This window comes from Danio aesculapii, chromosome 1 (assembly GCF_903798145.1).
Source record: "Danio aesculapii chromosome 1, fDanAes4.1, whole genome shotgun sequence".
Taxonomy (NCBI): Eukaryota; Metazoa; Chordata; class Actinopteri; order Cypriniformes; family Danionidae; genus Danio; species Danio aesculapii.
The window spans coordinates 9,464,817-9,477,985 of record NC_079435.1 but is presented as its reverse complement, the minus strand read 5'-3'; the positions used below and the strand labels follow the sequence as shown (position 1 = coordinate 9,477,985).

The 13,169-nt window shown below is 41.3% G+C and overlaps 1 protein-coding gene across 1 annotated transcript in view; it reads left to right on the top strand.

The window, feature by feature from the left end:
• Positions 1-13,169, top strand: part of mast1a (microtubule associated serine/threonine kinase 1a) — a 96,758-nt gene that overhangs the window by 24,376 nt on the left and 59,213 nt on the right. Inside the window, exon 4 of the mRNA XM_056456524.1 lies at positions 7,334-7,406. Coding sequence (XP_056312499.1) covers positions 7,334-7,406 — 73 coding nt within the window. The remainder of the gene's footprint in view (positions 1-7,333; positions 7,407-13,169) is intronic.

Below are 13,169 nucleotides of genomic sequence, written 5' to 3'. Positions count from 1 at the left end.
GTTCTGGGTGGTTGCTAGGTCGTTGTTAAATTGTTGCGTGGTGGCTGCTAGGGTGTTCTAAGTGATTGTTAAGTGGTTGCTAAGGCGTTGCTAGGTAGTTGCTAGGTCGTTGCTAAGGTGTTGCTAGGTGGTTGCTAGGGTGTTCTTAGTGGTTGCTAAGGCATTGCTAGGTGGTTGCTAAGATGTTGCGTACGTGTTTCATGTCATTGCTAAGATGTTGCTAGGTGGTTGCTAGGATGTTCTTAGTGGTTGCTAAGGCGTTGCTAGGCGGTTGCTGAGATGTTGCTAGGCGGTTGCTAGGGTGTTCTGGGTGGTTGCTAGGTTGTTGCTAAATTGTTGCTAGGTGGCTGCTAGGGTGTTCTAAGTGATTGTTAGGTGGTTGCTAAGGTGTTGCTAGGTAGTTGCTAAGGTGTTGCTAGGTGGTTGCTATGGTGTTCAGATTTGTTGCTAAGTGGTTGCTAATGTGTTCTGAGTGGTTGCTAAGGTGTTGCTAGGTGGTTGCTAGGGTGTTTTGATTGGTTGCAAGGCGGTTGCTAAAGCATTGCTAGGTGGTTGTTAAGGTGTTTCTAGGCGGTTGCTAGAGTGTTCTAGGTGGTGTTCTAGGTCATTGCTAAGGTATTGCTAGGTGGTTGTTGGGGTGTTCTGAGTAGTTGCTGGGCGGTTGCTAAAGGATTGCTAGGTGGTTGCTAAGGTGTTGCTAGGCTGTTGCTAAGGTGTTCTGAGTAGTTGCTAGGAAATTGCTAACATTAATTAGCATGGTTCTAGTATGTATGGTACGCTGATGAAAGCCCTTTGCAGCCCTCACTATTATGCCGCCATAGGCACATCAAAGCCTGAGGTATCAAGACATTTGTGCTACCCATTACATTACAAACCAAAGGAGAGGGCAAATTCTTAGGCAGGATAGCGCTGCTTATTATACTTCAGCCTCCACATCAAAGTTCCTTAAAGTGAAGAAGGTCAAAGTGCTCCAGGATTGGCCAGACCAGTCACCAGACATGAACATTATTGAGCATGTCTGGGGTAAGGTGAAGGAGGAGGCATTGAAGATGAATCCAAAGAATTTTGATGAACTCTGGGAGTCCTGCAAGAACGCTTTCATTGCCATTTTATGTCAGACCTTACTGTCCTAATTAAGGAATTAAAAATCAAGGCATGATCATATATTATTTTGGTAAATAAAATAAATAATTATGTGTTCAAACTACTTATTTAAAATGAGCTGAAACGACACAGTTTTTGAGATTTTTTTGCAGGACAACTTAATTGTTTTAAGTTCAATCCACTTACATATGTTAAGGTAACTTAATCGATTTGTACTGGGATTTTGTTGCTTCTTGTTCTGGTTCGGAGCTTTGAGGAAGTGTTTATAAATGGATGTGTTTGTAAGCAGCAGGAAGGAGATCCTCCAGACGGCTAAAACACACACACACACAAACACAAACACACACACACACACACACACATATCTCAGCATCATCATTCCCCAGTGAATGACAGGCCGTCCCACAGCCGTTTATCTGAAAGACGAGTGCGAAGGAGAGACTAAGGGATGAGAGACAGACGATTGATCTGCAGTTTTTTTTTTCCCGTCTGACGCGCTCCGGCCCTGCGAGGCCTAATATTGGATTTTGCCAATATAAATCTCGTCCAGCAGGATGGTTGCACAGCATGTATCATCAATTTTGTCCAAAGCAGAGAGCTACGGCTAGCTGCAAACACAGGAACATGAAATATTTGCCGGACAAACGAACACACGAGCCGCAGTACATCACGACACAAGTCAACAAGACAATATTTCCAGAAAATAAGTCACACCGGGTCAAAATAGCATCAGAATAAGTCACATTTGATCATTTAATTGAGGAATAAATATACAGCATATCAGATTATAAATTAGACGTAATGTTTACATATTATGGTCACATGTACAATTCATGCTATTAACAAACCGTTTGCTAAGACTTTTAGCTCAATAAACTACCAATTAGCTGCTAATTAATAGTTAGCAAGGTAGTAATTGGGTTAGGAAAGGATTAGGGATGTAAGATCATACTTTAAGAGCTAATAAACAGCTTAATAATAGGCAGGTAATACGCCAGTAGTAGGCTAAATGTTGTGAATTGCTACTTAAACTAAAATGTTAGCCATATTAATAACATAAATGTATGCTAGCAGCTTTATAGTTTGTTTTAGCACATGAGCAATGTTGCTATCATGAATGAAACGTTAACATTGAAATTGTTATTAACGTGTATCCATGAATTAGCTTCTTTACTATACTAGCATGTGTCTAGCACACTTTTAACATGCTGCTAAAGCAGTATTACTATGATTACGATTGTAAAATAAGATCATATAAATGCTAATAAACAGCTAATATCTTAGTAATAGGCAGGTAGTAAGCCAGTAGTAGGCTAAATGGTGTGAATTGTTACTTAAACTAAAGTGTTAGCCATATTGATACCTTGATTGGATGTTAGCACCTTTATAGCTTGTATTAGCACATGACCAAAGTTTTAGCATGTTGCTATCATAAATGAAACGTTAACGTTTAAATTGCTATTAACGTGCAAACCATGAATTAGCTTGTTTACTATACTAGCATGTGTCTTGCACACATTTAACATGCTGCTAAAGCAAAATTACTATGCTCCTAACATGTTTTAGCATGTTGCTTGCTACTATGTTCAGCGTATAGCTAGCATTAATGTTTACAGCAGAGCAATGCTAATGTGTTGTTAATAAAGAAAACCTTTAATGCATATTTGTGTGACCAGCAATAATTAGCATGTTGCTAACATGCTATTACAGTATGTTTAAACTGTTGATAGCAATAAAATGGTGTTTGATGACTTGTTTGAAGAAATGTTTAGTATGTTGTCATGTTTTAATGTCCTAGTGAAAGATTCATTCATTCATTCATTCATTCATTCATTCATTCATTCATTCATTCATTCATTTTCCTTTGGCTTAGTCCCTTATTTATCAGAGGTCTTTGGACAGCAGAAAGAATCTACAACTATTTCAGCATATGATTTACACAGCCGATGCCATCACTGGGAAACACCCATACACTCTTGCATTCACACACACACACACACACACATACACTACTGCAAATGTAGCTAATTCAATTCACCTGTAGCACATGTCTTTGGACTGTGGAGGAAACCAGAGCACCCCGAGGAAACAGAACATGCAAACTCCTCACAGAAATGCCAACAGACCCAGCTGGGACCTTCTTGCTGTGAGGTGGCAGTGCTAACCATGCACTGAGTGAGCCACCGTGACGCCCGCTAGTGATAGATTGCTAGATTAATATCTACCGAAGTAAATACTTTCATTTTACATTTTACAATACTTTCATTTTGCCTTTAATAAATGTATTATGTGTTAGCCATTTTATAACGAGTTATAAATGAGTAATAATGATTAATCACATACAAAATAAAAGTTTGTGATTTTATATATATAAATACACACACTCATGTGTAGAAAATGTTTATATATATATATCCCAATTTTATTAATATTAATATACACAGTTGAAGTCAGAATTATTAGCCGCCCTGTTTATTTTACCCCAATTTCTGTTTAACGGAATGAAGATTTTCTCAACACATTTCTAAACATAATAGTTTTAATAACTCATTTCTAATAACTGATTTATTTTATCTTTGTCATGATGACAGTCAATAATATTTGACTTGATATTTTGAAGACACTTCTATACAGCTTAAAGTGATATTTAAAGGCTTAACTAGGTTGATTAGGTTAACTAGGCAGGTTAGGGTAATTAGGCAAGTTATTGTATAACAGTGATTTGTTCTTTAGACTATCAAAAAAAAAATTTGCTTAAAGAAACTAATAATTTTTTACCTTAAAATGGCTCTTAAATTTTTTTTAAATTGCTTTAATTCTACCAGAAATAAAACAAATGAGACTTTCTCCAGAAGAAAAAATATTATCAGACATACTGTGAAAATTTCCTTGCTCTGTTAAACATCATTTGGGAAATATATAAAAAAGAAAAAAATTCAAAGGGGAGCTAATAATTCTGACTTCAACTGTATGTAAATATTTTTAAATAGACAAATGTACTGTATGTGTGTGCATTTTACTTGATATTTATTATTTTATATAAGCATAATAAATATACAGCACACGCACACTGTAAAAAATGTGATGACAAAAAGTCAAGACAACAAATATGTTTATGTTGCTTTAACCTAATTTAATTAGTTAATGAGGTTTCAACTAAATGTTTTAAGTTATACAGTTTAACTTGATATTTTGAGTCAGTTTAATTGATGCAAGTTGAGATGACTCAAAAAGTTAATTTGATTCAACTCAAAAAGTTAAGTCATCTTGAGTAATCTTTTATCTTCTATGTTATTAGTCACAATTAATCAATAAACGGTACTAAAATTAAGCTAAGGGGGTAACAATTGTCTGATAAATATGGTACATGATCAAGAAATGTCTTATATGTCCTGAAACGTTACTGTAAAATAAAATTACTGACAAAAAGTCAAGACATCAAATATTTTCCTTCAGCTTAATCCCTTTATTCTTCAGGGGTCGCCACAGTGGAATGAATCGCCAACTTATCTAGCATATGTTTACGGATGCCCATCCAGCTGCAACCCAGTACTGGGAAACATCCATACACACTCATTCATACACATACACTACGACCAATTTAGTTTATCCAATTCACCTATAGCGCATGTGTTTGGACTGTGGGGGAAACCGACGCAAACACGGGAAGAACATGCAAACTCCACACAGAAATGCCAACTGAGCGACCTTCTTGCTGTGAGGCGACAGTGCTAACCACTGAGCCACTGTGTCGCTCCCTTGAGTTTATCAGGTTAATCAAACATTTGTATGTTTATCAGGTTGTAACTAAATGTTTTACGTTATACAAACTTAATATTTTGAGTCAGTTTCATTGTTGTGAGTTGAGATGAGTTGAGATGACTTGAAAAGTTCATTTGATTCAACTCAAAAAGTTGAAAAAGTCAGCAGGACTGCACTTTTTACAGTGCAAATATCATGTAAAATTCTGTAATATTTATTTTACTATATTATCTTCTGTGTTTTTTGTTGACGTTAATAATTAAACAGCACTCAAATTAAGCTAAGGGGGTAACAATATACTGAAGCTTATTTTTGAGCCCTGAGGTACTCCCCTCTTTTCAAGCTTTCATTATGTGGAACCTTTGTTTTGGTTCTCCTGTGAGCGAGCTCTTCTTCTCATGTCGTGGGATGACAGTTTTAATGACCCCGTCGGGAATGTTGCCCGCTCCGAAACATGCAGTAAACGGTGCAGAAATGCGACGGTTGCCTAGTGACCGCACAAGAATGCAACCGCAAGAAATAGACTTACAAAATCTGAACACTTGATGTTCTCGCCAACATTTAAAGCGTACAGAAAAACGATCAGACAAACACTGCTGATGTTTGGGTAAATGGCAAACCAAGCTTCTCGCATTCAAACTAGCCAGTGGTTTAGTGTTTCCGTAAAGCTGAGAGCACAGAAATTGCTCACTTTGCTTTTTATTCTAAAAGGCTTAAAAAATGTGACACTGCAAAAACGTTTGAGGTCAGTGTATTTTTTTGGTGTGTTTGGTTTTTTTTTTGAAAGAAGTCTAATCAAAAATGACACAAAAATCGTAACATTGTGGAGATAAATTCAAATCACTCATTTTTAAATGTTCTTTTTATGCTGCATTTTAAAGCTGACAAACATCAATAATCCAGTCTTCAGTGTCACGCAATACATCAGAAATTATTGTGATAGTCTGATTTTATGCACAAGAAACATTATTAATATTAATGTTGAAAACAACACCACAGCTGCTTGAGAGATTTGTGTAAACCAAGATGCAGTTTTAATGGATCCTTCAATATGAAGTTTAAGTAAAGATTCATTTTTGATACAAAATATTTAGTAAATTTAATAAATGCCTTCACTTTTGATCAGTTTAATGCATCACCTTTAATTAAAATAATAATTATAAATTTATCATAAATTATAATCATAATCTTTAAAAAAAAATCACTGTTTATCTACACTCATTACACTAATTTTACTTTAATATATTAATTTACAATAACTTTATTATTTACCATAAGAAGCACAATAAGTTATGTATTTTTAAAACTCTAGATTTAAAGTTTTAGTAATCACGTTATTTGAGATCATCATGTTTAATGTTTTTTTATGTAATTGAATAAAGATTAACCAGTCACTTGCAGAGACCTTTTTATATAACATTATTATTTTTATTATTATTATTATTATTATTATTATTATTATTATTATTATTATTATTATTATTATTATCATTATTATTATTAATATTATTATTATTATTATTATTATTATTATTATTATTATTATCATTATTATTATTATTATTATTATTGTTATTATTGTTATTATTGTTATTATTATTATTATTATTATTATTATTATTATTATTATTATTGTTGTTATTATTATGATTATTATTATTATTGTTGTTATGATTATTATTATTATTATGATTATTATTAATGTTATTATTATTATTATTATGATTATTATTATTGTTATGATTATTATTATTATTATTATTATTATTAATGTTATTATTATTATTATTATTAGTAGTAGTAGTAGTAGTAGTAGTAGTAGTAGTATGATTATTATTATTAGTATTATTATTCATTCATTCATTCATTCATTCATTCATTCATTTTCTTTTCAGCTTAGTACCTTTTATAATCTGGGGTCGCCGCAGTGGAATGAACTACCAATATTATTATTATTATTATTATTATTATTATTATTATTATTATTATTATTATTATTATTATTATATTACTATATATTATACTACTATATACATATATTGCTATATATTCATTCATTTATTTTCCTTCAGCTATATATGTTTTACGCAGCAAATGCCATTCCAGCCACAACCTGGCACTGGGAAACACCCATACACACACACACACACACACAAATACCCTATGGCCAATACAGTTTACTCAATTCACCTATAGCGCATGTCTTTGGACTGTGGGAGAACTGGAGCACTCGGAGGAAACCCATGCCACACGGGAACACAACTGGGACTCAAACCAGCAACCTTCTTGCTGTGAGGCAACAGTGCAAACCACTGAGCCACCGTGCCGCCTCCAAAAAAATCGAAATCTAAAATAGTTTTTTAATCTCAAGAACCACTGGACAAAACCCCAGAGGGCCTGATTAGCTTTGGCTACTGTGCAAAATCTGCTTCTGTATTTTGATGCGCTTGTCTGTTTCTGTCTGCAGGGCTGATGGCAGACGCTGGTCTCTGGCTTCTCTTCCCTCATCTGGATATGGGACCAACACACCCAGTTCAACGGTACAAACTCATCCACACAGCTGATGCTTTCATATTTTACTCAAGAAATAGTCAGAAACTTTGTTACTAAATTATGTAACAACAGAGGATTAATCAAAACAGGTGAAGGTGATGAAGTTGCAATAAAATCTGACAAATATCAGGAATATACAGTCAGAATTATTAGCACCCCTGTTTATTTTTTCTGCAATTTCTGGTTAACGGAAAGATTTTTTTTCAACCCATTTCTAAACATAACAGTTTTAATAACTCATTTCTTTTATCTTTGCCAGGATGACAGTGCATACTATTTTGCAAGATATTTTTCAAGATACTAGTATTCAGCTTAAAGTGACATTTAAAGGCTTAACTAGGTTAATTAGGCAAGTTAGGGTAATTCTGCAAATTATTGCATAATGATGGTTTGTTCTGTAGACTATCGAAACAAATATTGCTTAAGGGGGCTAATAATATTGACCCTAAAATGGTTTTTAAACAAATAAAAACTGCTTTTATTCTAGCCGAAAACTGTGAGAAATTCCTTGCTCTGTTAAACATCATTTGGGAAATATTTGAAAAAGGAAAGAAAATTCACTAATATTTTAGGAGGGCAAATATTTTAGATTTTGACTGTATATGTCACGGGCAATGAAGAGGTGAACTCAAATGCAGAAGAAATAATGTCTTTATTTAAGGAGCGAGTCTCAAGGAAAGTACAAAACCAAATTAACCCAGTTGGGTGAACGCTGAGGGTGCGTCAGGAACAAAACCCAGAACAACGGGATGCTCGCTCAATGGCAGTCCTGGACACAAACACAAGGTGAGTAACGGAGTGTTTCGCACAGACACACAAATGACAACATACTGACAAACATGAAGGGAAATGACGTGCTATAAATAGGGGGAAAAGGGAATAACAGGCAGGTGGAAAGAATTAGCAGAAATGACTGGTGCTCCTGTGACTGCAAATAAAAACAGGTAGAAAGAGGTAGTCTGTAAAGCATGGTAGGAGAAGAGAGCAAGAACGCAAGGTACGGTGACAGTACCCCTCCACTCAAGAACGCCCCCTGGCGTTCCCTGAAGACTCACCATGGACCTGATGAAACTGGTTAATGAGAGAGCGGTCCAGAATATCCCGAGCTGGGATCCAACATCTTTCCTCCGGACCATACCCCTTCCAGTCTACCAGATACTGATAGCCTCTACCTCTCCTCCTCACATCCAGGAGACGGCGCACAGTGTATGTAAGTGCACCCTCAACCAGTCTGGGAGGTGGAGGAGCAGAGGTTAAGGGCTGCAGGGGGGAGCGAAGAACAGGTTTGATCTTGGATACATGAAAGACCGGGTGAATGTTTCTAAACTGAGGGCTTAATTTGAGTCGAACCGACACTGGACTGAGCACCTTAATAATGGGAAAAGGTCCGATGAATTTGGGTCCCAATTTACGTGAGGGAAGTCTAAGGGGAATGTCCTTGGCTGACAACCAAACCTTCTGGCCACACACGTAAAGAGGGGGCACGGAACGGTGGCGGTCCGCAGAAGCCTTGTTCCTCTCGCCAGTGCGGATGAGGGCCTTTCTGGCGATTCTCCATGTCTGGAGGCATCTTTTAATGAACGAATGCACGGAGGGAACAACGGCATCAGGTTCTTGGGAAGGGAATAGAGGGGGCTGGTAGCCTAGGCAGCACTGGAAGGGAGACAACCCCGTAGATGAAACGGGGAGGGAGTTATATGCGTATTCGACCATGGTTAATCTGGAACTCCAAGATGACGGTTCCCCTGACGCCACACAACGCAGGACCCTTTCCAGGTCCTGATTAGTTCGTTCGGCCTGGCCGTTGGTCTGTGGGTGGTACCCAGAAGAAAGGCTAGCAGTCGCCCCCAGCTGTCGGCAGAATTCTGCCCAAAACCTGGACACAAATTGGGGACCCCTGTCTGAAACCACGTCAACCGGGAGGCCATGAATACGGAAGACGTGGTCTACAACAATGGCAGCTGTCTCCCTCGCTGAAGGTAATTTGGGGAGGGGAATAAAGTGTGCCGCCTTCGAGAATCTGTCCACCACAGTGAGGACTACAGTGTTGCCACTGGATGGGGGTAATCCCGTGACAAAGTCCATCGCTATGTGTGACCAGGGTCGCGAAGGGACAGGCAGTGGCCGGAGAAGCCCTGCTGGGGGTCGATTAGAACTCTTAGCCACCGCACAGACCGGACAAGCCAACACAAACTCACGAGTGTCCCGTACTAACGAGGGCCACCAGAACCGTTGCTTAATTAACCCAATGGTGCGATCTACTCCTGGGTGGCAGGCTAGCTCGGATGAGTGACCCCATTGTAACACCTTGGTCCGGACCGACTCAGGCACGTATAGCAAGTTACTAGGGCACTTAGTGGGCGTAACGGTGGTGCGGAGTGCTCTAAGAACCACAGACTCCACCCCCCAGGCTACCCCTGCCACCACACGTTCGGGTGGCAGAACAGCAGCCGGAGAGGTGGGTTTGGGCTCAACCTCACTAAGACGTGACAGGGCGTCTGCTTTACCGTTCTTGGACCCCGGGCGATAGGAGATGTGGAAATCAAACCGGCCAAAGAATAATGCCCAACGAGCCTGACGAGAATTAAGTCGTTTGGCAGATCTGATGTATTCTAAATTCTTATGGTCGGTCCAGACTACGAAAGGAACCCCCGATCCTTCAAGCCAGTGACGCCACTCACCCAACGCCAACCTGACAGCCAGTAACTCCCTGTTCCCGATGTCATAGTTTCGTTCCGAAGGGGTTAGTCGGTGGGAAAAGAAGGCACAAGGGTGTATTCTGTCGTCAGATGGTGACCGTTGGGACAAAATGGCCCCTACCCCCACCTCTGATGCATCAACCTCCACCACAAACTGACGGGACGGGTCTGGATTGACCAAAATAGGTGCGGAAATAAAGCGCCTCTTTAATTCAGAGAAGGCAGTTTGGGCCTGAGGGGACCACTCAAATCGTTTGTGGATGGAGGTGAGATTTATCAGAGGTAGAGCAACCTGGCTAAAATTGCGTATGAATCGCCTGTAAAAATTGGCAAACCCCAGAAACCGCTGGACCGCCTTGCGACTGTCTGGGGTGGGCCAATCCGCAACTGCTTTTACCTTGGCAGGATCCATTTGCAATCCGTCAGGCGACAGAACAAACCCCAGGAACGAAACCGACTGTGTATGGAAGTCACACTTCTCCACCTTGGCGAATAAACGATTCTCCAGCAGCCGCTGAAGCACCCGCCTGACGTGCTGGACATGCTCCTGTTCATTCTGGGAAAAAATCAGAATGTCATCAAGATAGACGAACACAAAATTATTGACCATGTCCCGGAGCACGTCATTGACGAGTGCCTGGAAGACCGCCGGTGAATTGGAGAGCCCAAAAGGCATAACAAGATACTCGAAATGACCAGTGGGGGTGTTAAAGGCGGTCTTCCATTCGTCCCCCTGCCTAATCCGAACTAGGTGATAGGCGTTGCGGAGATCTAATTTGGTAAAGATGGTTGCCCCCTGCAGGAGATCGAAGGCTGATGACATCAGTGGCAATGGATAACGGTTCTTTACCGTGATGTCATTCAACCCCCGATAATCAATGCAGGGGCGCAGAGATCCATCCTTTTTCTCCACAAAAAAGAACCCGGCCCCAGCTGGAGAGGAAGAAGGACGTATAATACCTGCTGCTAGAGAATCGTGGATGTACTTCTCCATGGCCTCCCTCTCGGGTCTAGTCAGAGAGTATAGACGCCCCCTAGGTGGAGAAGTGCCAGGTAATAGGTCGATAGCACAGTCGTACGGGCGGTGCGGAGGAAGCGATGAAGCCCGGGACTTACTAAATACCGCTCTCAAATCATGGTAAACGACAGGTACGCCAGTCACGCTCACCTCCTCCTGTAACATAGAACGAGAAGAAAGGGGAGAACATGCAGAGCCAAGACATTGAGACAAACAATAGGGACTCCAAGAAGATACAGAGCTGAGAGCCCAATCAATATGAGGGTTGTGCTTGACTAGCCAGGTGTGACCCAACACTAAGGGGGCCGTGGGAGAGTGAATGAGGAGAAACTGTAACTGCTCCACGTGATTGCCTGACAGTGTGAGTGTGAGGGGAATAGTGCAGTGGGTTATCACAGCTAGGTGAGAGCCACAAAGAGTTTTGGCTGAAATGGGGTTATCCAGAGCGACCATAGCAATCCCCAGTCGTTTAGCCAAGTCTAAGTCCATAAAGTCCCCTTCAGCACCGGAATCAATAAGGGCAGACACCTGCTTAACAAACCCCTTAATATTTAACCAGGCCTGGAGTGACGCCCGACCCCCAGGCAGTGCACGTGTGTTCGCGGTGCTCACCGTTAATCCGCCCTTAGATGGCTTACGCCGCTCTCTGATAGGGCACGAGGCCACCTGATGCCCCGCCTCCCCGCAGTAAAGGCAGAGACGGTTAGAAATGCGGAAGCGTCGCTCCGTCGCCGACAAACGAGCTCTTCCGACTTGCATCGGCTCCTCCTCCGAAAACTCGGGGTGTTGTGCCACGAGAACATCCAGCGCGCCGGTGTTCCTAGCTGAACACTCGTTGACTCCGCCTCTGCGATGACGCGCCCTGAGCGCGAGCCGGTTGTCGACCCGGATGGCGAGATCGACGAGTCCATCGAGACTGGACGGCAGCTCGAGCGAGAAGATCTCGTCCTTAACGTACTCCGCCAAGCCGTGAAGGAAGTGGTCCCATTGAGCCTTGGCATTCCAGCCGCTGTTCGCCGCCAGGGTGCGGAACTCAATGGAATAATCCGCCACTGATCGGTCCGCCTGTTGAAGTGCCGCTAGTGCTCTCGCATTCTCAGTCTGCAGCGGGGAACGGTCGAACACTTTCTTGAGTTCGTCGGAGAAAGCTTTAAATGATGTACAGCATTCGTTCTTGTTGTCCCACATCGCCGTGCCCCATTCTCTGGCCCGGCCAATCAAGAGAGTTATAGTAAAGGCAACCTTGGAAGTCTCTGTGGGGAAGCAAGATGGCTGGAGCGAGAAGGTGAGGGAACACTGGGACAAAAAAGATCGACAAGTGTCGGGCTCACCAGAGTAAGCGGCGGGTGGGTTGAGTCGAGGTTCTGCCTGTCGTGAAGAGGTTATCGCCTGTTCCGACGATGCAGCCGCTGGAGGATCCGGAAGAGCCGCTGGAGGATTAGGGAGAGCTGCTGGAGGATTCGAGAGGGCAAGCTGCAGCTGATTAAGGCGCTCGGCGAGCGCAGCCAGTTGTTGGGACACCTCTGCGAATGCCTGGTGGGAGGCCGCGATTTCCTCCTGTTGTCGCCCCAGCAAAGCGCCTTGTTGGGCGAGCGCTCGGCGAATATCAGCGTCTTCTGCTGAGTCCATGTTGGTCAGTATGTTCCTGTCACGGGCAATGAAGAGGTGAACTCAAATGCAGAAGAAATAATGTCTTTATTTAAGGAGCGAGTCTCAAGGAAAGTACAAAACCAAATTAACCCAGTTGGGTGAACGCTGAGGGTGCGTCAGGAACAAAACCCAGAACAGGCAGTCCTGGACACAAACACAAGGTGAGTAACGGAGTGTTTCGCACAGACACACAAATGACAACATACTGACAAACATGAAGGGAAATGACGTGCTATAAATAGGGGGAAAAGGGAATAACAGGCAGGTGGAAAGAATTAGCAGAAATGACTGGTGCTCCTGTGACTGCAAATAAAAACAGGTAGAAAGAGGTAGTCTGTAAAGCATGGTAGGAGAAGAGAGCAAGAACGCAAGGTACGGTGACA